At 47.9% G+C, this 25,777-nt stretch overlaps 1 protein-coding gene across 2 annotated transcripts in view; it reads left to right on the forward strand.

Moving 5' to 3' along the window:
- Positions 1–25,777, forward strand: part of HMCN2 (hemicentin 2) — a 936,787-nt gene that overhangs the window by 833,211 nt on the left and 77,799 nt on the right. Inside the window, exons 82-83 of one of the 2 annotated variants that reach the window (XM_069609262.1) lie at positions 7,034–7,153; positions 22,949–23,083. In XM_069609262.1, coding sequence (XP_069465363.1) covers positions 7,034–7,153; positions 22,949–23,083 — 255 coding nt within the window. The remainder of the gene's footprint in view (positions 1–7,033; positions 7,154–22,948; positions 23,084–25,777) is intronic. The other variant, XM_069609261.1, reaches the window with a different exon arrangement.

Consider the following 25,777-nt stretch of genomic DNA (forward strand, 5'->3'; position numbering starts at 1 on the left):
GTTACTCTGACAGAGGAGTCTGCAGATTCAGAGAATCCCACTCACGATGACAGAAGAGACTCATGGAGTGCAGGAGACCCCAAAACATGGAACGGGTTCTAAGGAAACCCTACTAGTGAAACACACCAGTCTCCTGCTAAGCGTGACCCACACGGTTACTCTGACAGAGGGGTCTGCAGATTCAGAGAATCCCACTCACGATGACAGAAGAGACTCATGGAGTGCAGGAGACCCCAGAACATGCTACGGGTTCTAAGGAAACCCTACTAGTGAAACACACTGGCCTCCTGCTGAGCATGACCCACACGGTTACTCTGACAGAGGAGTCTGCAGATTCAGAGAATCCCACTCCCGATGACAGAAGAGACTCATGGAGTGCAGGAGACCCCAAAACATGCTACGGGTTCTAAGGAAACCCTACTAGTGAAACACACCAGCCTCCTGCTGAGCATGACCCACACGGTTACTCTGACAGAGGAGTCTGCAGATTCAGAGAATCCCACTCACGATGACAGAAGAGATTCATGGAGTGCAGGAGACCCCAGAACATGCTACGGGTTCTGAGGAAACCCTACTAGTGAAACACACTGGCCTCCTGCTGAGCATGACCCACACGGTTACTCTGACAGAGGAGTCTGCAGATTCAGAGAATCCCACCACGATGACAGAAGAGACTCATGGAGTGCTGGAGACCCCAAAACATGGAACGGTTTCTAAGGAAACCCTACTAGTGAAACACACCGGCCTCCTGCTGAGCATGACCCACACAGTTACTCTGACAGAGGAGTCTGCAGATTCAGAGAATCCCACTTACGATGACAGAAGAGACTCATGGAGTGCTGGAGACCCCAAAACATGGAACGGGTTCTAAGGAAACCCTACTAGTGAAACACACCGGCCTCCTGCTGAGCATGACCCACACGGTTACTCTGACAGAGGAGTCTGCAGATTCAGAGAATCCCACTCATGATGACAGAAGAGACTCATGGAGTGCAGGAGACCCCAAAACATGCTACGGGTTCTAAGGAAACCCTACTAGTGAAACACACCAGTGACCTGCTGAGCATGACCTACGCGGTTACTCTGACAGAGGAGTCTGCAGATTCAGAGAATCCCACTCACGATGACAGAAGAGACTCATGGAGTGCAGGAGACCCCAAAACATGCTACGGGTTCTAAGGAAACCCTACTAGTGAAACACACCAGCCTCCTGCTGAGCATGACCCACATGGTTACTCTGACAGAGGAGTCTGCAGATTCAGAGAATCCCACTCACGATGACAGAAGAGACTCATGGAGTGCAGGAGACCCCAGAACATGCTACGGGTTCTGAGGAAACCCTACTAGTGAAACACACCGGCCTCCTGCTGAGCATGACCCACACGGTTACTCTGACAGAGGAGTCTGCAGATTCAGAGAATCCCACTCACGATGACAGAAGAGACTCATGGAGTGCTGGAGACCCCAAAACATGGAACGGGTTCTAAGGAAACCCTATTAGTGAAACACACCGGCCTCCTGCTGAGCATGACCCACACGGTTACTCTGACAGAAGAGTCTGCAGATTCAGAGAATCCCACTCACGATGACAGAAGAGACTCATGCAGTGCAGGAGACCCCAGAACATGCTACGGGTTCTGAGGAAACCCTACTAGTGAAACACACCGGCCTCCTGCTGAGCATGACCCACACGGTTACTCTGACAGAGGAGTCTGCAGATTCAGAGAATCCCACTCACGATGACAGAAGAGACTCATGGAGTGCAGGAGACCCCAAAACATGCTACGGGTTCTAAGGAAACCCTACTAGTGAAACACACCAGTCTCCTGCTGAGCATGACCCACACGGTTACTCTGACAGAGGAGTCTGCAGATTCAGAGAATCCCACTCACGATGACAGAAGAGAATCACGGAGTGCAGGAGACCCCAGAACATGCTACGGGTTCTAAGGAAACCCTACTAGTGAAACACACCGGCCTCCTGCTGAGCATGACCCACACGGTTACTCTGACAGAGGAGTCTGCAGATTCAGAGAATCCCACTCACGATGACAGAAGAGACTCATGGAGTGCAGGAGACCCCAAAACATGGAACGGGTTCTAAGGAAACCCTACTAGTGAAACACACCGGCCTCCTGCTGAGCATAACCCACACGGTTACTCTGACAGAGGAGTCTGCAGATTCAGAGAATCCCACTCACGATGACAGAAGAGACTCATGGAGTGCAGGAGACCCCAAAACATGGAACGGGTTCTAAGGAAACCCTACTAGTGAAACACACCAGCCTCCTGCTGAGCATAACCCACACGGTTACTCTGACAGAGGAGTCTGCAGATTCAGAGAATCCCACTCACGATGACAGAAGAGACTCATGGAGTGCAGGAGACCCCAGAACATGCTACGGGTTCTAAGGAAACCCTACTAGTGAAACACACCGGCCTCCTGATGAGCATGACCCACACGGTTACTCTGACAGAGGAGTCTGCAGATTCAGAGAATCCCACTCACGATGACAGAAGAGACTCATGGAGTGCAGGAGACCCCAAAACATGCTACGGGTTCTAAGGAAACCCTACTAGTGAAACACACCAGCCTCCTGCTGAGCATGACCCACACGGTTACTCTGACAGAGGAGTCTGCAGATTCAGAGAATCCCACTCACGATGACAGAAGAGACTCATGGAGTGCTGGAGACCCCAAAACATGGAACGGGTTCTAAGGAAACCCTACTAGTGAAACACACCGGCCTCCTGCTGAGCATGACCCACACGGTTACTCTGACAGAAGAGTCTGCAGATTCAGAGAATCCCACTCACGATGACAGAAGAGACTCATGCAGTGCAGGAGACCCCAGAACATGCTACGGGTTCTAAGGAAACCCTACTAGTGAAACACACCAGTGACCTGCTGAGCATGACCTACGCGGTTACTCTGACAGAGGAGTCTGCAGATTCAGAGAATCCCACTCACGATGACAGAAGAGACTCGTGGAGTGCAGGAGACCCCAGAACATGCTACGGGTTCTAAGGAAACCCTACTAGTGAAACACACCAGCCTCCTGCTGAGCATGACCCACACGGTTACTCTGACAGAGGAGTCTGCAGATTCAGAGAATCCGACTCACGATGACAGAAGAGACTCATGGAGTGCAGGAGACCCCAGAACATGCTACGGGTTCTGAGGAAACCCTACTAGTGAAACACACCGGCCTCCTGCTGAGCATGACCCACACGGTTACTCTGACAGAAGAGTCTGCAGATTCAGAGAATCCCACTCACGATGACAGAAGAGACTCATGCAGTGCAGGAGACCCCAGAACATGCTACGGGTTCTGAGGAAACCCTACTAGTGAAACACACCGGCCTCCTGCTGAGCATGACCCACACGGTTACTCTGACAGAAGAGTCTGCAGATTCAGAGAATCCCACTCACGATGACAGAAGAGACTCATGCAGTGCAGGAGACCCCAGAACATGCTACGGGTTCTGAGGAAACCCTACTAGTGAAACACACCGGCCTCCTGCTGAGCATGACCCACACGGTTACTCTGACAGAGGAGTCTGCAGATTCAGAGAATCCCACTCACGATGACAGAAGAGACTCATGGAGTGCAGGAGACCCCAGAACATGCTACGGGTTCTGAGGAAACCCTACTAGTGAAACACACCAGTCTCCTGCTGAGCATGACCCACACGGTTACTCTGACAGAGGAGTCTGCAGATTCAGAGAATCCCACTCACGATGACAGAAGAGACTCGTGGAGTGCAGGAGACCCCAGAACATGGAATGGGTTCTAAGGAAACCCTACTAGTGAAACACACCGGCCTCCTGCTGAGCATGACCCACACGGTTACTCTGACAGAGGAGTCTGCAGATTCAGAGAATCCCACTCACGATGACAGAAGAGACTCGTGGAGTGCAGGAGACCCCAGAACATGGAACGGGTTCTAAGGAAACCCTACTAGTGAAACACACCGGCCTCCTGCTGAGCATGACCCACGCGGTTACTCTGACAGAGGAGTCTGCAGATTCAGAGAATCCCACTCACGATGACAGAAGAGACTCGTGGAGTGCCGGTGACTCCAAAAGACACCACAGGTATCAGGACAGAAAAGCAAGTGCACTCCTAGAGTGTACCAAAGAGTAAAGTAATAACCGGCCATTTGGGCCCAAACACCATGCCTCGGCGCCATCAGCCCCGACACGTATGGCCTCGACAACAAATGGGTTATAGAAGTCAAGACCCTGGGATCACATCAACATGTTCTCACTGAGACTGCAGTTACACTTGCCCTCGAAAAAGTCAACACAAAAATGCATGAACTTTGTCTCGGGAGGATAGCTCAGGGGCAACGACACGGAGCAACACAGGTTTGATCCCCGGGTACGCGCTTAGAAACCTCTGGGCATTAAGCGTATTATAAACAACCTATCATATCATACCCCCAGGTGCGGGCGAGAGGGGTCAATGATCTGGTGCTGGGTATTTGCTCCGATTTTACCCCAACCCCAATCATTCCAAGGATGTCCCAGAACATGACTTTAATTCTAGTTGCACCAAAACGGGCAAGGCAGCTGTGGCACCAGCATCTAAAACACATGTCAATAGCATCATGCATCAAGGTGCTGCGGGTTCCGGAAACACTTTGCACCCACTATCGTGGAAGGGTTACTCGCCTCAACCACAGCTCAGCTCCTGAAGTCATTGGCGTCCAAGGAAGTCACCCTTTAAATCTGCTTCCCAGAAGCACAGGCTTTTAAAAATGCATGCACTGGTAGCATGCAACGCATCACAACACGTATGTACATTGTGGCAGGTACTCGCTGTAAATGTCCTTAGGGGACGAGCAAATACGTTTCCCCAACAGTGGCAGTAATCTCCTGAAGATGGGATATTGCTGCGGTGCTGCAAAGGCGCCTTGTTTAATCTCATGCACACATGTGAGCTGCAACTCCTTAAGTGGACGGTGCAGATGTCAGTGCCCATCACCTCATTGAGAAGGGTTAGTGAACTCCTGGCTCTCTGTGTAAGATAACCCTTTTTTTTTATCTATGCACAAATAAGGTCACCCACCATTCAAAGACATCTTCATTTCTCACACTAGGTCACATGTACATTTTATATTAATCGATCAGTTTCGCTACCTGTATTTTTTCCGCTTCCTAAGTTTCATGCAGACAGAGGTCTGGACATTTTAGATATAAGAAGGGCCAGTACTTAGGACAGTCAGAGAAATAAGGATCAATGGGCACGTGTGTGTCTCCCGCATCACTCCCGCGAGAGCCAATCCTAATGGGAACATGTTTGGACATATTTTCGAGCATTCTGCAGGTCTTCCTGCTTCCTGGAGAAGGTTTTATTTAGAATTTTTTAGGAAAATAGATAGGCCTAAATGAGGTAATCATGAAACTTTAACAACAAACTGATATTGTGTGTTTTTAATCTCCAAAGTGTGTTTATTCAAATGAAAGCTGTGACAACAGTGGAGCATTCAAAAACACAAAGAAAATACTCCTCAAAGCCAAAAGTCACCTGTTGAACATCCAAGTGGCAATAGCATAAAAGACTGAAACATGTTTGCTCTTTTAAAAAAAAGAAAAAGGAGTGTCACAATTATAGAAGGCACTGTGAATAAATAGTGTGAATAATCACTGGGTACTAATAAAAAAGTACTTTATGCAGATACCAAAGGGGTGAGTATTCATGTACGATTCCTTCTGTGAGCAGAACCTACCTTTGCACATGCGCAGTGCTGCATGAGCTAGTCTGGCCTGCAGTAATATGGCATTTCTCCATGGAGTCTTGTGCGACTCCAAAATGGGGGCTGGCAGAAAGGGCCACGTGACCCCGAATCCCTCCGAGCCTTCCCTTTACTGCAGGCAGTAATGCTAGCTGTGTGTGGTTCTATCACAATGGGTGTTATTGCCAAACGTGTAAACAGGCCCTCAGTTCAGCTAGAAAGTGACTGGGCAATAGAGGTTATCTAAAGGAACGTTTGATGTTAACATCAGCAAATAGCATTTCTCTAAAGAAGGAAATGCTATGAAATTGGTGTTATCTTTTTTAAACTCTATTTGAGGCTCTTGGCTTTTGGCAGTGCACATATATTACAAGAGGTATGTACTATTAGTGCATGGAAGTCATTATTGACCTCCTCTCAGCCAATCAGAATGTTCAGAATGCAGTCAGTAGCTACCGGTATTGTCTGCGTGCAGACATTCTGGATGCATCCTGGGAAACATCAGGAAGCAGCGGTGCAATGCCAGAGTGGCCTTTATTACAAGACACTCCACCCTACGTCAACACAGCCCAGAGAAAGCTGAAATATTGAAAAATGCTTCTAGTTTTGTAAAGGAAGACTTCTCTCTTTGACATCAAGCTCGTTCCAAGATTATCCCAGTTCCACCAGGTTTAAAATGGAAACACCTACATTGTAAAGGCCGCCTTGTCATTTAAATATTACAAAATAAAACAACATTTAATTTACTAAGACGTTTTGCATATTTTCCACACTATTTAACCAACATGGTTTATTGCACCACGGGAACCCCCAAACCTTCATTGCTATTAGAAAAATGTGCCCCTTGACCTCTGGAGGGTCATTATCGCTTGGGATAGACACATTTGCGTAACGTATAGTCCTCGATTTCGCCTTGGGCCATAACTTTGGGGCGGGTCATTATCTGAGGATAGTGGCCCCTCCCGAGATCTATAGGACTATAGCGAATGAATGAGGCGAGGTAACCAGCCACCATGAAATGAATCATTTTATTGTAAGTTGTCTATTATCCTCTGTTCCCACCGCGTTGCCCAGTATTTGCTTCCTCTATAAGTGAACAATAAATAAATAAATTAATACAAAAGCTGACTATCACTTATCAAGGGGAGGAGCAATGAAACAGTGATAAGTACGTAGGAAGTGCACCGGGGTTTATGCACTATTTGTTGGCAGATTTCAAATGCTCACTTCTCTGTGCACTTGTGCACTTATGCAGTAAGTAAACCAGTGTCTCCTACGTTCCCTTGCCACAGACGAGGACGAGTGTGAGATGGGGCGAGCCTGCTCCCACGCCTGCCACAACAGCATGGGCAGCTTCTCCTGCTCCTGCCCCATTGGACACGCCCTGGCGCCGGACGGTAGCACCTGCCGAGGTAAGTCTGACCGCTGTGAGGTAAGGGGGTGAGTCTTGGGAAGTTCCATGTAGCACCATGACTTATGCCCACACCTGGTGTAGTCTTACTATTGCCAATTCAGGGGGCTCTTCTCAGGAGGATTGGAGGATCACTGAGGAAACCATAAAAACAATCCTTTCCTTTAACAGAAAGAGACTCAACCTTGCCACCTGCCTTGAAGTGACTTCCTCAGGTCTGTGATGTCCTGAATGTCCCCCAATGTCTGGAGGGGGGGGTCCTGCTGTCCTTGTGAATTACTTTCCAGAGTATGAGGTGTTTTGAGACTGGTGTTGACTCAGGAAGAATATTTAGGTATTTGTGGACCCCATTGAACAGACCCATGAACTGCAGACTGTCCCGTCCTAGAAGGCGGGGTCCAGGGCAACCTGTCAGTTTTTCATTAGGTTTTAATCAAGTTTTCCAAAGCTCTCAGGGTTAAACTTCTGCTTGAGTTCTGACATCATGACTCCCAGCTCAGACCATGAGAGTAACACCTCCTGACTCTGGAGGCCATCCAGCCATGCCTTGCTGGCGGTGGGCAACCACATTGGCCTTAGCGGTGCTGCTATTTTGATATGCACCAGTGCCAGGCTGCTAAGCAACCAACGCTAAGCAATGTCCTCCCCTCCCCCACCGGGCCCAAGGGGACTTAGACCCCTGGAAATTCCCCCACTTACCAAACATAATAACGTTATTTCACCAGGGTAATATAATTGTCGAAATGTGAAGGCTGGCCTTTGAGTCCAGTTTTCAATGCGTTACAGTTTGTAATTTGACAGCAGGCGACATCTCCTCCCATCTCATCTTTAGCTTTAGACCAATGTAAAGAGATGGCGATGCTAGAGAATGAATGGGTGGACCACGGGCACTGCTGAACCAGGGGCTCTGGGTTTGCTCTCAGAGTCAACCATGAGCTGGCATGGCAAAAGACCCTTACCTGGCTTCCTGGTTCCTCTGCCCACAACACAAAACCCATGCGTGTATCCTGTGTACCCACCCCACAACATAAGGCCCTCACTTGTCATCCTGCCTCCTCACCAGCATGCTTAGCATACATTATTAAAATAATATATGGAATAACACTATAGAGCATAAACCCATATGAGTGAGGCTTTCTTTACAGATACTTAAGAAGACTAAGGTGCAGTGATGAAAAGTGATTTGCTCAGGATCACAATGTATGACGTGTGAAAGTGGGGATTTGAGCCCTGTCTTCCGGTTCCAGAGTTTCCAGTTCAGAAAGCAGGGGAGACGTCATCTTTTCCTATTCCACCTTCAATTAGAAACAAACAAAATGTGTTCTTCAAAGTTGTTATTCAAGGTCTGAACTAGTACAGTGTTCAATGCGTCTGGCTTTCAAAGCACTGATACATCTAATATATCTACAACAGGGAAACCTATTAATCATCTGTATGCTGAGGCAAAGACATATGAGAAACAGACTGAGATTATAATTATAATGACAGTGTTGTATAATTATAATCTTAGTCTGCACATTTGTGTGTACTTTCAAACCACCAAGTCACATGATAAAGCCACCTGAAAAAATATAAGAGAAGTAGTAATTGAAACATATGCTCATAAAGCAAGTATGCATCACTTAGTCCAATAATAAAATGGTGGTCAGGCCAGTCCCACAATCTGGTGCAGTGGCATGCAGGTCAGACATAGATCTCAGCAGCGGCCAATGTCCTTACCTACCCTCCAGATGTGTATCTCTGTCTCACTGAGCCTATTTTCCTTACCCATCAACCTCCAGTGCCTTCCTCTTCCACAATATCTCTAATGCCCCCCCTTGTTTCTTACAATTAACTTTCAGACCTCTGTTCCTCCTTTGCTCTATCCTTTACCTATTCATTCATTCCCCTTCCCATATCTTGCACCCACCTCCTTCTCTTGCCCACGTTGCTCAGTCACCCATTCCTTGACATACACGCCCATCCAATGCCCATCACACCAAGCCCTTTCTTGCCCGTCATCCCCTTTCTTCTTCTGGCTAACAGTTAGACAGTAGACCACCTTAATGTGCCAGTCAGCCTCTGCCAGGCTATGGGGTCTGCACCTGGATAATGTCAAGGAGCTCTGGTCGGGGTCTTGCTAGTAATTGAGGCTATGGGGTCTTCACCTGGATAATGTCAAGGAGCTCTGGTCGGGGTCTTGTTAGTAATTGAGGCTATGGGGTCTGCACCTGGATAATGCAGAGCAAAAGATGGTGAGCAGACGTGGCTTTTTTTGTGCTCCCAAGTTGTGCTTTCTAGGAAAGTCGGCTGCATTTTTCAACTCGCGGATGCAGAGAGAAATGCAAGGGGAGTTCACCTTGCACTTGTTGATAAAGAGGGAGCAAGTGCGGACTGTTATATTAATGTGTGTTTTCAAATACAGTGGAGTGTGCATGGGTGTGTTTCAGTTTCTGTGACTGTGGTAATGTGTTTCGGTGTAATTGTGAAAGTGTAAAGTGTAGGTGGAAGGATGTGTGTGTGTTTGTGTGACTTTGTATCTATATATCTGAATCTGGTGTTTATTTGCATGTGTGTTTTTGTTGGAAACATAAGAGAAGTGTGTTCTGGACAAGACAGTGAAAAACAAACACAGACTTAGGGGGTAATTCACAATTGGGTGGCAAGAGTAGAATCGTCACTAGTTGACAAATACCGCTGATTTTACCATCCACCCAATTCTGGGTTTGATCAAATACCATCAGCGGTGTTCCATGGGAATACCGGTGGTGGTATTTTAGGCTGACCTTTTGCAGAAAAGCCACCTATTTTTATCTCCACGTTGAAGGTGGACGTAAAAAATCCAAACAGGCCCAAAGTTGTTTAAATCTCTCTTTCTATTTTACAGAACGGAAGCACAGGTGCTCCTGTTCGATAGAATGATACATGTTTTTACAACTGGCCATGTTGAGGGGGTAACAAGGTGGGCATCTCTGATTGCCTCCTTTCACCAATGCATGAAAGGGCGGGAATCGACCCTTCTGTGCATCAGTGGAATCCTCGTTAGCGATATGAGCCACTCCTCTACATAATCCATGTCCCCCTTCACACTGATGCTAAAAATGGCTGAAAACAACATGCTTAAAAACACCTTTTACACTACCACCATCGAAGGTGGTGTTGCTGAAATAGCACTGGAGGTATTCCGGAAATACCGCCTCTGCTGGTGTGTAGGTTTGAGTAGGGCGGATTTCCAGAAATACCACAGTAGGAGCTAGTCACTTCCTTCAGTGATATTAAAAAATCTGCCCAACTCTGAATGACCCCCTCCCAACCCCCCTGGTTTGTAGTCTTCTAATAATACCCGATTTTACACCTTTCTTTGAGGGTTTTAAACTGCGTCCAGACATAAGTACCTTTAAACAGTCCAACAGCCATTTCTATAAGCACTATATATAAGTGACATCCCTGGGTGCTACTAGACTCTTTGTATGAACACACTGGTGACCAGAAAGTCACCAGAACATTGGGAAAACATCCGCACAGAATCAAACTCAAGACAAACTCCCATAAGAGATGCCCCCGTACTGCCCTGGCAAGTAGGCGCCGTGATAGGCTGCTGTGGATTGTAACCGACCAATGGTGTATGGGGAGCAGTCGTGCCAACATTACAGTCCGGGGTCACTGAATCTGTTATATAAATGCATGCATTGCCACTGGGCGGCATACACCGCAGAACGCGAAAGGTCAGAGCTCAAAGTCTGCCCTTGGGGATAATACTCCGACACCAACACGTCACTTTGCGTGTCAGTTCCTGTGTGGACCCACTTAGGACAAGTGGTTACCTGTGACTGCGAAACAGTTGCCACTCTTTGCATACACGGCAAGGTACCGTGAGGCATTGGAGGGACGGGCAACTGACCTGCAAACACACACTCCCTGTGCACATTGAGTAAGGAGGGGACCTTGCATGCACGTGGAGGGCTGGGAGGGGCATGGCTCCTCCCATCACTGTTGATTCCCAATGCGTGATGGGAGCGCCCGCAGCAGCGTTGGCATTACACTGGTATATTTCTACATGCTTGTGGAAGAACTAGCAGCCATTGCCTGCCTTACTCTGCAGAATAGCAAAGCCTGCACAGAGAATGCTCAGAGCTCAGCCAGAGATTCCCGTGAAGCGCTGCCTGGCTTCCTACCCTGGCAATGCATTGCAGTGTGAGTGTCCCTGCCTGCCAGTGTCCTGGCGGGGGCGCTGTGCTTCTGCTCTGGCGTTCTACTGAAGGGAAGCAGACTCCACGTGCAAGGCCTGCTCCTGGTGCCTGCCAGTCACCTGTAAACTGGTCCAAGAATCCACCCGAAAGACCTGCTCTGCACTCCTTTTGCACTCTTTAGTGCAGCATTGCAGCAAGTGGGGAGCTGTGGCCTTGCTTTGCCAGACGAAAGCCAGAGGGACTCCTTTCATCTCTTGGCTGTGTATTGCTGGGGGGGCTTCAGGGTCGTCTTTTTGTCATCTGCTGCCAGCGGCCGAGAGGGAATTGCAAGGTATGCGGTGATGACCCCCTCGCCACCTGGGCTGTACCCCCACTCACCATCTCTAAATGTCACTCTGCCCGTGCCAACATGCAAGCAACTCGTACAATGAATGGGGCAGAAACTACAGCGCTGCTTTCGCTTTGCAAGCAGGTGACGGGCTCCCAATCTTTAGGGTGCGGAGGGGGGAGGAGGGGAGAGAGGGGAGGATAGCAGTTTTGAAAGCTGGCAGTGAGTGAAGAGATTAAACCCATTGTGCTGTTGATTTCTGAGCCCGTGAGGCTGAATAAATGTATTATTTATTTATTTATTATTTGTATTCCTTTGCTCAGCACTTTCCACTTCTCCCCCATCCAATGCACTCTGCCGTTTCCCTCTCCCATGCACTTGCACGCTCTGTGTCACTGGGTCTAGTAAAATCGTTGTTTTGTCCTCCCTTGTTCCCCTCCCTTGCCTCATCGCGCTCTGAAACACTCGTGTACGAGCGCGATACAAATGAAATATCCATATGACTAGATTTGACACCTTCCTGAAGCCCATTGCTGGCATCTTTCACCACAATTCAGAGGCTAATTAGTTAAGTAAAGCGATGTTAATTAGTGGAGGTGTGGGCCATCTAAAAGCTGAGTCCAGCACTTAAGCCGCTAGCTTCAACATCATAGCTGCCATAGCATTCCCGGTTCCATGTGTGACATCTCGAGCCAGTGCTGATTTTTATTTCCAATTGCATGCTGGAACTTGTAGTTTCATTTTTTCCCATTGTAAGGATTGGCTTACAATTCCCAGCATGCAGTGAGGAAAAACAGGACTGGCTTGAGGAGTCAATCATGGCTGCCTCTGTACGTTTGCTGCTGCCCCAGTCACGTTACTGAATATTTTCTCACCTCGCTTACTGCCTCAAAGTGGGAGGGCTGCAGCCCTCCCAAACCCTAGCCAGCGCTGCCCATGAGCGGGTGGCAGGAGGAAACAGGCTCAATGGTGTCTCCATCCAGACCTCAGCAAACGAGAAAGCTGGGAAATGACCAGGATTCATCTGGGCACTGAATAAGAAGACACATTTCTTAGCATATAAGGCAAACATATTTATTTTAGTAACTTAAGAGGTTGCTCAAAACAAATGCATGGTTTGTGTCCCCTATACTTTTTGTTATTCAATCACTGGGTCAGTGACGTGTTTCCTGAAGAGTCCTAATATGAGAGTTCATCAGGGTTGGCTACGTGCTGCGTATTCTTGGGTCCCCCTAGGCTCTCCGCATCAGAGTGCCCCACAGGCACCATATTCCCTGTTCCCTGTGCTACTGACTTCACACAGTAAGATGAATGGGTTCCACTGGGTGGGTGGGTGTCAGTGGGTGAGTAGGTGTGGGCATGTGTGTGTCAGGCCTTAAACGTGTAATACCACAGGAGTTGATGAACCCTTTGTAGTGATGGGCTCAAATTCTCAATAGCATAAAATAAACAATACTCAATAATATACTGAATGTGCACAGTAAAACCCAGCTTTATCCAAAGTATAGAATCTCGACCGGGGACAGCACACAAGCAGCTCTCAAAACACAATGAGTCTGAGCAGATTCTGTACTACAAATACGCCTGCAATGACATCATTCTACAATTTCAGTTACAAAACCTATGAGGGGTTCGGATTGGTTAATTACCTTAGGATACATACAGATTACATACGTGTTACTTTCCTCATTGGGTTATAACTAATGGCTCCTCCTGAGCCCAGCCAATCCCAGATAATATTTTCACTACATCATCATATTGGCTGTTAGTTGACTGGCATTATTCACCATTGTAGCCCTTCGGATAGCACAGCGAGTAGAGCGCTCTCTTTGACATCTGTGCAGAGCCTGCTGATGAGCACCACACACCGTGGGTAATAATAAGCAGCGCTCAGATACCTGAGGGTTCGGAGCGCTATATAAATGCTAAATTATTATTATTATTATTATTATTATACGCGGTATGACAAGAGGGATTTCTACTGGAGGGCATATTACTAACCAACCCTGGGCACTTTGACGAGATGTCAGAATATGAGAGCTGGGTAAGGGGAGATAGAAGCCCATGGTCTGCACTAGTTCCAATTAAAAGTACTCCCCATTAATCGCAGCCCATGTGGCCTGTCTGTTCCTTTGTATATGGCCTTGTGTGTCATCTTGTGTCTATGTGTGTGCTAGGGGGTTTCAGCAGGTGTCATATCTGTACTTGGCTTAGAAGGTATAGCTAGTGTTCTTCATGTCTTGATCACGTGTTAGGGGACCACGTTGAAGAATGAATGTGTTGCTATTTATTGGACTTTTAGCTAATTCTAACATGCATGTTGTACTCTTTGTGACCACTGGAGATACCCTTCATCTATTTGCGACTAAGTCTTTTGGCATACTGATCTCATGCATCTGGACATCAATGAATGAGTGTGCTCTTATTGTAACTTTAATTAACTTGGGAGTCTGTGCTTCTCGTCCTGCAAACTGTTATCTTGACTCTTCACATCCATTACTCCCTTCCGTACATGTGACTTTGATGTTTGCTGCAAACTACTGTATGGACAGCTTCAACGCTTCTAAAATAAATGGGTTTTTGTGAATTCTGCACCTTGTCTGAGGCCTCGCTAACTCCTATGCCTACTTTGCAAAGAAAATGGCTACACTCATCCGCTTCTCACCTCCATGTTGGCAACCAATATTCACCTCTGTCCATGTTACATTCACCCTGTGCATCTGCCATACATTGGTTTCCCTGCCTGTGTACTCTGCATCTATCCTGCCTATAATTCTATCTGCCGTATTAGTGTAGTGAATCCCTCTCTTGGTATCCCGGAAGCCTCCTCCCTTATATGTTATATACAACACACTACTTGTACTTCCTACTATCTAACTGCAATCCCTAGTACTGTTGCACAGCCTAAATAATTTTTTATGGCAGAGGCGTGTACATTGGCTATTTAAAGTATTGCTTCTTAGAAACTGACTTAGTTTGTCTCATCTCTCACCTCTAGATCCATTGGCCAGTAGAGCAGCCGCCGCTGGTGTCATTTCTCAACTATGTGGGAATGGTGATAAGTAGGGGTAGGAGTTGGTACTTGCATGGCAGGGGCAGTAGGTAATACCTGCATATTCATCTGCCCCGTTACACTTGAAGGCCCTGTGGACATCTAATCTGCAACTGCCCCGGCTCCCATTTACATTTACAACGCTCCCAGGGGAAAGGGAATTGGATAAAATAATAAACCCTAGCCTCTCCATCACCTTGACCTTTTCAGGGGTCTGAAATACGCACAGAGACTAGTCAGCATGTGAACTCGAGCAGTTAACTTCCCACCTCAACTCTCCTCCCTGGAGCCACACAATACCTGGAATCTCTGCTAATTGCCCAGTGGTGGGATTAGGCTGTCTCCCAGTGTGTGTGTTACGCTGCCGCGTACTCCCGGGTCCTGCGACGGGGCCCGGGAGCCTGGCGGTTATATCTCCACTGGCGCCTGCGACGGCATCGTACTCGGGATTGTGCCACTCACCTGAAGCCCTGCAGTCCCACCTCTGTCTGCTTAACAGTGGTCTGCTCCTGTTCCTTGTCTGCATGATGGAATGCTTGGCTCCTGTAGGAGAGAAGCTACTGGATGCTGCCACGCTTGCCTGGATTTCAACGTCGGCATGTCTTTGCTGGGCCAGGCACATGCGTGCATTCACTCAGCATGGCGTCGCCTAGCAACAACCAAACAACCTTATTCGCATCGGCATAAAAGCAGGAAGTGAATGCAGCTCTGTGCGTCTCAACAACCTTGTTGTCCTGCTCCTGTTTCATGCTCTCCTTTTCTCTGTTCAAACACTCTGGGTGTTTCATTGGCTTCTCTCTGTTGTGCTGCCCTAGTGACTCTGCCTTGCCATTCCTTGCTGTGTTTCTGTCCTGTGTTTTTGTCCCTGTTGCTTGCCTCTCTTGCTGGACCTGGCTTGCCCTTTTTTGGACCTTCCATCTGAATTTCCCTGCTCTTTGCAACGTGTTAATCTTGGGGGAATCTTTTCCGTGGCGCAAGAACACTTGCCCTGTGTGCTGCCCCCTAGATATTGTGTCTGGGTAGGCAGGTATTGGATAGTGAGTCCATGCAACTCATACATGGTTGCAGTACAGAAGAGCGTTGTGGCGGTTCCGGTTCAACAGACTTTAAGATCAGGTACGCGCCAGCACTCCGTTCAGCTTGACAGGGTGTGATACCAAACTGGTTGCTTAGTCTTTGAATGCGTCTTTTATACTTGTCTAAGATTATCTTATCTACCTATGCCATTTCCCTTTACTAGCCCTAAACACTCAAGCTTGGCTTTACGCTCAATGAATATGGCCTTCTTCTTTCCTTAACTGGACTCACAGCAGGTTTGCTTGTTGTGTCTTGTAAAGGAGTTAATTGCATGGCCCCAACACTCAGCACTTGGTTTTGACAAAATGTGCTGTCAAACACACTATGTTCTGTCCCCAGGGGAAAAGCGGCAATACTGCTTTTGTGGTAATTACTTTTACCTTCAAACTAGTAGAGGTCAGAGGACGCCTCCTGCAGAGGTGGCGGTGCGGATAGCCAGTAGTTCCTGGTGCACAAGTATCCGTGACTTATGGAGTAGTGGTGCGGCACAGCCTCCAGCACCACATGCAGCCCATGGGACCTAACTCTAACAAGGAGAATTTGCAGAAGTTAGGCGTGCACACTTTGGATGAGCATTTCAAGATGGCCACCCTTTTTTTTAAAAACAATTTTATTAATTTCAAACAAACAATACAAACCAAACAGGCAGTGCATACATCAACAGTTCCATTGTACATTGCTTGCTTCTAAACACTGCTTCCCTTATCCCACCCCCCGTTCTGAGCCTATTACTTTTCACATCCCGTTGGCCACTTGACCGAATCGAAGGTCTTTATTGCGTCCAAGGACACAATTGCCATTTCACCTTCGTTTTCGCACCCAAACTCAATATCTCTTTGGAGTCGTCTGTGATTATTATATATATTCCTCTTTGGGACGTAACCCGTCTGATCTGGGTGTATCAGTTTGCCAATAACCCTCTTCAGTCTGTTTGCCAAAACAGCCGTCAATATCTTGCTGTCTTGATTCAACATCGACAAGGGTCTATAGGAGCCGCAGCTATGCCCAGGCTTGTAGGTTTGGGAAGTGGTATTATAATCGCTTCTCTAAGTGACTCTGGCAATCTTCCTAACTCAAACGCTTCATTTAGCATTTCTAACAGAGAGAGGAGCACCTCTTCTTTATATACTTTATAAAATTCATTTGGGAATCCATCCGCCCCAGTTGTCTTACTAGTGGGCAACTGTCTCACCACCTCCCCTAGCTCCTCCAAGGTAATCGGTGCGTCTAGCTCCTCTCTCTCCTCCGCACTTATCTTTGGCAATCCTATATCTTCCAATGTTTAAATTATTGTTGCGCGACTACTCTTACCATCGTCTCCATATAATAACCTATAATAGTCCACGAACTCCTGGTTGACTCCCTCTTGGGTGTCGGCTACACTGCCGTCTTCCCTCATCATTGTTCTAATGGTGGATCTAGGGGTTTCGCTTTTATATAGCCACGCCAAGAGCCTTCCTGGTTTATCCCCTCCCGCATGCTGTTTCTCTACATATTTTTTATAGTTGAGGTTACACAATCTATCCCAGTACTCCGCACATTTCTGCTGCAGCCTGAGTATTAGTTCCATTTCCTATTTAGTGCCACTTCCACCTCTAAATGCCTTTTCTAGTTTCTCTTCCGTTCCCTGTAGGTCAGCTAGAACCCCACCTTGCAGACCTTTGGATTTTGCTATGGCTGCCCCTCTCATCACAACCTTACAGGCTTCCCACAGCATTCCTGCCGAGTCCACGCTGCCAGTATTTGTCTCAAAATAGTTTATAATCTCCTCCCTCATGTCTTCCCTAAAAAAGGGGTCTCTCAGTGCCTCTGCTCGTAGGCGCCATGTCGGAATCCTTGCTCTCGGGGGGCAGTATTGCCATCCGAGGATCAGGGGCGAGTGGTCCGAAAGGACCCTTGCTTTATACTCAATTTGTGTAATCTCTGTTATTATCTCAGGTGTAGTAAAGACATAGTCCAGCCTTGTGTGTAACTGGTGCGGGGCAGAATAATGCAAATATTTCCTTTCCTGGGGGTGTCTCGTCCTCCATGCATCTTCTAAACCAAAGTCACCCAGCAATGTCTGTAGCGCTTTAGCGGCTGGGGTGGGTCTATCCATCTTCCCATCCGATCTATCTACCCTTGGGTTAAGTACACAGTCCCCTCCCCAAATCACCGCGCTCCCCACACACGTGCTGAGATTAGTGCATAACGTTCTGATGTACGCCGCTGTGTTCTGGTTCGGGGCGTACGTATTTACAGTGCTTATCTCCCTATTTTCCACCAATCCTCTTAATATAACCATCCTCCCATCCGCCTCAGCTATCTCCTGCAGCCACTGAAATGGGACATGTGTCGCCACCCAGGTAAGCACTCCCCTAGCATAAGCAGAATATGATGAGCCCACCATAACTCCCTTCCATTTTTTAACAATCACATCCATCTTCTCCCGTGTCAAGTGAGTCTCCTGCAGCAATGCAATGTCTATCTTTTGCCTACGCAGGTACAGCATTACCTTGTTCCTCTTTAGATAACTATTGAGCCCCCTAACATTCCAGGTAATTATTTTAAGGTCCCCCATGGCCTATTAGAGTTCCAGTCCGCCCCCCACCGATGCAGTCCAAATCTAAGTTCCATCCCTTTCTATATAGGCACGTTCCCCAGTTTAAACTCCCCCTAACCAAAAACACACCAAACTCCCCAATCCCCCCCTCCCACCTCCCTTCCCATCCCCAACATCATCCCCCAACTGTTGCCCAGCTCCATCCGTGGATCTCAGGCCCCCCGCATCTAGCTCTTTCTGGCAATAGCCTGTACTCGCAGCTCAGCAGTGTGAGGTCGCCCTAATGGCTATCCTATGACTACTATTACTACTACTCGGGGGGTAGGGTGCCTTCGTCCTGCCGCTCCTGTTTGCTTTAATTCAACCACACATTGCTACTTGATTTACTTATATATTCAATCTTCTATATTCCAGTCCTTTAAGCTCAACAAAGTTACAGGCATCCTGCCAAATATCAGCATTACTCGATCGCACCCCTTTATCTTATCACTATCATAGTCTGTGCTGGGGTACCCGCTCTGAGACATTTCAATATGCATATAATATCCCAGTCCCTTATCGTGCTCCTCATGGGCCTTCCCCGCATCTCGTTCCGGGCATCCCTGTAGATCCAGCCATGCCGCTGCTAGCTCTGGGGTGCCAAAAAAGAACATTCTGCTTTTGTGCAACACTTTCAGTTTCGCGGGGTACAGGAGCATGTATTTGATTCCGGCCAGGCGTAACCTCCTCTTGATTGCCACATATGGCCACCCTTAGTGAGAAAGTCTGCCTGTCCAAGGAAAGAACCCTGTTGCACCCGAGATTAAAGTCCACTGTTTACTCCTAATACGCATGTCTCCTTGAAATGACGCCAAGCGCTGCAGCCCCTCTACATCTCGAGCCATGAATTATTCTGAAAGGTTTAAGAAATTCACTGAACTGAGTAATTATGTATCAATTGGCTATGGCCCATAAACATGAACCGCTCCCTCCGTAACTATGCAGCTTGCCCCATGAAGTCCATGCCGACTCCCAACTGCCTATAAACCAGGTTCAGTGAAAGCCAAAGGAGAAGCTCACAGGAGCTTATATGTGGGTGCCCTACCACCCCTTCCGTGATTCAGTGACCCGTATGGCAAATTACTCAGATGAAAATATCGGAAGAGATCCTTTTTTTGCAAGTGTTTTGAGGTGCTCACGATCGCTTTCTAGTCACAGACCACAGTGTTTTGGCAGTGACCCAGGTCTGGGAATCCAATGTCCAGAATGGAACAGTGCTTTCAAATCTGTCAGACTCTCTCATGTCGGTTACTTACTCAGATGTTTCTCGGAACTCAGACTACAAGTTCCAGGTTTCAGTGCTGCTCAGTCAACTTATTCTTTTTCTCATGTGCTACCAGGAACCTTGACCCCAACCTCCAGGGTTCATCATCTCTCATATGGCCCTTTCCCAGATGGCTCAAGGAATGCTTCCACTAAGCTCCAGCACTGCTCAGTCTATTCTCTTTCCCTTGTGACCCTAAGAACGGTGGCTCTAAGTGCCAGGATTCAGTGCTGCTCAGTCTATTCTCTTTCCCTTGTGACCCTAAGAACGGTGGCTCTAAGTGCCAGGATTCAGTGCTGCTCAGTCTATTCTCTTTCCCTTGTGACCCTATGAATGGCGGCTCTAAGTGCCAGGATTCAGTGCTGCTCAGTCTATTTTCTTTCCCTTGTGACCCTAAGAACGGGGGCTCTAAGTCCCAGGATTCAGTGCTGCTCAGTCTATTTTCTTTCCCTTGTGACCCTAAGAACGGGGGCTCTAAGTGCCAGGATTCAGTGCTGCTCAGTCTATTCTCTTTCCCTTGTGACCCTATGAATGGCGGCTCTAAGTGCCAGGATTCAGTGCTGCTCAGTCTATTTTCTTTCCCTTGTGACCCTAAGAACGGGGGCTCTAAGTGCCAGGATTCAGTGCTGCTCAGTCTATTTTCTTTCCCTTGTGACCCTAAGAACGGGGGCTCTAAGTGCCAGGATTCAGTGCTGCTCAGTCTATTCTCTTTCCCTTGTGACCCTATGAATGGCGGCTCTAAGTGCCAGGATTCAGTGCTGCTCAGTCTATTTTCTTTCCCTTGTGACCCTAAGAACGGTGGCTCTAAGTGCCAGGATTCAGTGCTGCTCAGTCTATTCTCTTTCCCTTGTGACCCTATGAATGGCGGCTCTATTTGCCAGGATTCAGTGCTGCTCAGTCTATTTTCTTTCCCTTGTGACCCTAAGAACGGGGGCTCTAGGTCCCAGGATTCAGTGCTGCTCAGTCTATTTTCTTTCCCTTGTGACCCTAAGAACGGGAGCTCTAAGTCCCAGGATTCAGTGCTGCTCAGTCTATTCTCCATCTCGTGTGACGCTGGGAACCTTCCTGCAAGTTTGAGAGGTCAGAACTCTCCAGCTTTGTTTTTTCCCTGCAGGACCGCCCACCGGATCCCATTGTCTCAAGCTTCAGATAATCAGTGTCATGACTGTGCTGGGTTTGACATGGGTTACCAAGTATCCATCCGTTGGCAGTTCAGCTTTCCTCTAGAGTTTGGCTTCCATGAACTCGTACCTACTCACGAGTCTGGCCGTCCGCCGGTCTCTCTTTGTATCCACCTTTTGGCCTCTCACACACACATCCCAGTCAAGGAATCTCCAAGAAGCTCTTTGTGTGACCAGAGTCTTGCCTTCCGCCTCTGCCTCTCTGTCAGTGTTTCTCACTGGCGCCCAGTTCTCTGGGAGTTTGGTTGCCATGAGGGTCTCGTCCTCACTGTGACTGACCCGCTGGCTCTGGATCTGACAGCAGCTGCTTCTTGTCTCCATATGATTGCTTCGGGTCTCTCCAGCTCTCCAGATAGTTCAGGAACTTCACTTCCCTCGGTCTCCTCAGGTCACGTCTTCTTGCTGTGGGGCAACAGGCAATGTCACCAGATCATGGAATGGGCAACCGAATTGATACATTCAATGTTTTTTTCAATGTTCTGGTGTCTTCTGATCACACCATCAGAGATTTGAAAGGAGACTCTTATTCTGTTGAAGTTCACCCTACTGCCAAAATCCCCTATTGAACTGGAAAGTCTGCATCCGTCATGGGATAATTACCAGTGGGTCGAATAACAAAAGGTGAGCTTGGGGACAAGTCCTCAAGACAAAATTACACCAATCCTAAAAGCACTATGCTGGGGTCTTCTGGAATGCTACCTTCCAGAGAGCCTCTGGCATTGTCTGCGGATGCCGACTTCTCAACCAACCAGAGAGAACCCAAGAGCCAGCACTTCCTCTCATTGGCCCTTTGGGTGCAGTTGAGTCGCAGCTCAAGGATCCCAGCTCGCAAGAAAGCCCTGTTGCTCCTCCTGGGCCTCTGTTCACCAGAACTGTAATGTTTTGCAGCGAAGGGAACTGCAGGGTTTATATGGAACCCTATGAGGACCGGGAACATTGACAGCTAGTGGACAGCAAACTGGGAAGATTTTAAACCGCAAGCTTCCCTTGAACTCATCGAGCTCCAGAGAGGCTTCCGGATCCTACTGATCCGGGGCCCTGGCTTTAACATGGGGCCTATTCGGAACATTGTAGTTAACTTGGCATCAGTGTCATCATCCCACTCAGCCAATGAGAAGCCGATCTGTGTCTCCCGTGTGTTTCCATAAGAGACATACTCCCAGTCGAACAGATACAGTTCCCAAAGTACTCCTGGAGTACCTGCCTCCACTTGCTACCTTAAGGATCTCCTTGACTTTGGACAAGGACTGCGACCCTAACGAGTACGCTCACAAACACGAACGTCTACTCACCTGTAACCAGCACATAATAGTATTCCGTAGCGCCTCCGCGTGGACATGACCCTACTTAATGTTCGGATTTTTCAATTGGATCTTGAAACCCCTTGTTTAGACCATGACTGCTCAGCCACCACTCAGTGAGCCTAGGGGCGCGTAAGGGAGACCCCTGCTACTCTGCTGGGGGTCTGTGACTTCTACCCCCTAAACACTGGGACTAGAGAAACCACCCTAGCACACTTCTGCCTTTCTTCCTGATACGCCAATCGGATAGCTCAGCAAGTCAGGGCCCTTTGCTGACAGCTCTGCGCTACTTACAAGTTAAAATCCAGACATGGTAGATTTACCCCAACAAACTTTCCAAGGTCAGTACATTGAGTACCATTACCTTGACTATTGATGATAACAGAGTATTTGTTGCAGAGACACATTTGGTAAATTTGTATTAATAAATTAAAAATTATTATTATTACAATTCTGTTTACCATTATTATTATACATATTATAATTATGATATGCATTATAATTAGTGTTGTTAGAATTATTACCATTACTGATGGAATAATCATAATTCCTCTTATTAGTATTCTTATTAGTATTATTCCTATTATTAGTATTAAGCTTAGAAATTAAAGTGGCACTGGTTCATTTTGCACTTGTACCCTATAAACTACTCCTATCATATACATGGTGGCAACTCCTGCCTGCCTGTCCAGACAGCAGACTCCTGAACGCCCACAGTGCTTGGGGGCTGCAGCTGGATTCTTGTTTCACTAAGCGCTATAGGAAATATGCCCCCTGGAGGGTGGAATGTGGGTAAGTTGCCATGTTGTCCTAATGAGCTTTCTTCTCATTCCTTCCTCACAGACGTGGATGAGTGCGACCTCGAGACCCACACCTGCCTCCCAGGACAGCAGTGCGTGAATGTGCCTGGTTCATTCCGCTGTCGGGTGCGCTGCGGCTTGGGGTTCCACGCCAATGCAGAGGGGACCGGCTGTGAAGGTATAAGGGGGCCACTGTGGGTGGGTGAAGAGGGAACCGTTTGACTTGAAGGAAACAAAGTTACACATCTCTGCATTGGGTGAGAGGAGGTGGAGGCACAGCGACCAGGTGGAACGCAAGCCATGTTGGGCAGTGGAATGCAGTCCAAGGTGGAGGTGAGGTGGAGGTAGAGTGGAGGCACGGCTGAGAACGTTAGCGACCAGGTGGAATGCAAGCCATGCTGGGCAGTGGAATGCAGTCCAAGGTGGAGGTGAGGTGGAGGTAGAGTGGAGGCACGGCTGAGAACGTTAGCGACCAGGTGGAATGCAAGCCATGCTGGGCAGTGGAATGCAGTCCAAAGTGGGGGTGAGGTGGAGGTAGAGTGGAGGCACGGCTGAGAACGTTAGCGACCAGGTGGAATGCAAGCCATGCTGGGCAGTGGAATGCAGTCCAAGGTGGGGGTGAGGTTAAGGTAGAGTGGAGGCACGGCTGAGAACGTTAGCAACCAGGTGGAATGCAAGCCATGTTGGGCAGTGGAATGCAGTCCAAGGTGGAGGTGAGGTGGAGGGAGAGTGGAGACACTGCTGAGAATGTTAGAGACCAGGTGGAATGCAAGCCATGTTGGGCAATGGAATGCAGTCCAAGGTGGAGGTAGAGTGGAGGCACGGCTGAGAACGTTAGCAACCAGGTGGAATGCAAGCCATGCTGGGGAGTGGAATGCAGTCCAAGGTGGAGGTGAGGTAGAGGTAGAGTGGAGGCACGGCTGAGAACGTTAGCGACCAGGTGGAATGCAAGCCATGTTGGGCAGTGCAATGCAGTCCAAGGTGGAGGTGAGGTGGAGGTAGAGTGGAGACACTGCTGAGAATGTTAGAGACCAGGTGGAATGAAAGCCATGTTGGGCAATGGAATGCAGTCCATGGTGGAGGTGAGGTGGAAGTATAGTGGAGGCACGGCTGAGAAGGTTAGCGACCGGTGGAATGCAAGCCATGCTGGGCAGTGGAATGCAGTCCAAGGTGGAGGTGAGGTGGAGGTAGAGTGAAGGCACTGCTGAGAACGTTAGAGACCCAGTGGAATGTGTTATGGTGGTGCTTGGCCTACGCGGCCATGACCGACAAGGAGCCAGAGGTGTGTATTACTGTTCCTTTATTCTCATTTCCAAAACAAACATTCCCTTTCCTTGTCCCTCCCTTTCCTTCCCACGCCCTACCACGACCATGTGGTTTGTCCTTGGAAGGACCTAATGGTTTCGTGCCCCATAACATCTCCCCCTTGCTTATCATATGAGTGATTTGGGCTCACATTTGCTCGATCTGCCATGATGGTCTCTTCACCATTCTATGTGGTCTTCCCAGTGATTCGAGGGTCTTGTCTGATCTTTCCTCTGTCTCCTGTTGATCCCCGTCCAGTTGGTCCTACTTGTCTTTCTGTTCTTCCTTTCATTGTGTCAATTCATGGGTTTCCGGTTCAGACGTGTGGAGCCGGCGGAAGTGTGAAAACAAAGTTAAAATATCGAGGCTGAGTACCCCAAAAGGAAATACACCGAACACGGGTTACAAAGGAACATACAAAGATCTTTTATTTTATACTGAACAGTTTCAAAGGACAAAAGTAACAGATAGCTATCGGCCCTCAGTACAACACAACGAACTCCAGCATGGTTCAGTGTGCTCAGTGAGTGGGGCTGTACATTAGAATAGTCCCACTTCATATACGTTTGTGACCATGATGTCCAACCCTACAGCGGGTTAATATTCCTCTAATACATTACTGATCTAGGGTTCATGCCGAGTTCACACATCTATATGCATAGGGTTTTCCTTTAATACATTCGCCAATGAGCCTACATGGTAACAGTGTATTTTAGGATTTCTCATAGAGTCTTCTTCAAACATTAATACAATGTAGTTAAACAAGTGTTCTCAGTTCAGTATTTAGATACATTGTTCTTAACATATGCTCGCGGATTAGTTTCATTGGCGCGAGTAATCCTTTACACACAGGTCAGCGAAGGACAAGGTCTCAGTTCACGACCCCAACAAGTGGCCTGCAGGCAAGTTACATATTAATTGCACACAGAGGTCAAGACGGCCATGCTGTATTTCGGAATGACATTATCCACCATTTTAACTCACAGGGTGACTTTACAGTGAGAACCTAAAATGGCGGATTGACCTAAAATGGCGGCTTACATTGATTCTAAGGTTTGTAACACAGATTTCTTCACAAGTGGCTCACAGCAGCTTAGACCGAAAGTACCTTCCAACCCCAAGATCGCAAGAAATCCCAGAGCCAAGCGCTAAGATCCCAGTTTCCCTCGGGAACATGCACTTCTGAACTAAGGAAGTGCAGATTCTGTATTGTTTTGAAGATAGTTTGGGAGGTATCTAGCATGAAAACACAGCAAGCGGACCCCACTAATTTACACACTCCACCACGTTCAGCCAGAATGACATCTAATGCCATCCCGTTCTGGAGCGCTACTAGTCTTATCGCTTTCTGTTCTAATGTCATATTATAGAGTATGTCTGTGGTCCGGTTGATGGTTCTCTCCAGTACTCTCGCTAGTCTTCTGATATCTTTGGAATTCTCTATCTGCCCCCAAAATGGCACACATGATTTTGCTACATCTCCCAAGATCTGTGCTGGAGTGTCACCATTCTCGTCCTGCCCTGGACGAGCCTTTGAAACCTCTACTGTGCTAGCTATGAACACCCC

This window comes from Ambystoma mexicanum, chromosome 8, assembly GCF_040938575.1.
Source record: "Ambystoma mexicanum isolate Mex_15411 chromosome 8, UKY_AmexF1_1, whole genome shotgun sequence".
In the NCBI taxonomy this organism is placed as follows: Eukaryota; Metazoa; Chordata; class Amphibia; order Caudata; family Ambystomatidae; genus Ambystoma; species Ambystoma mexicanum.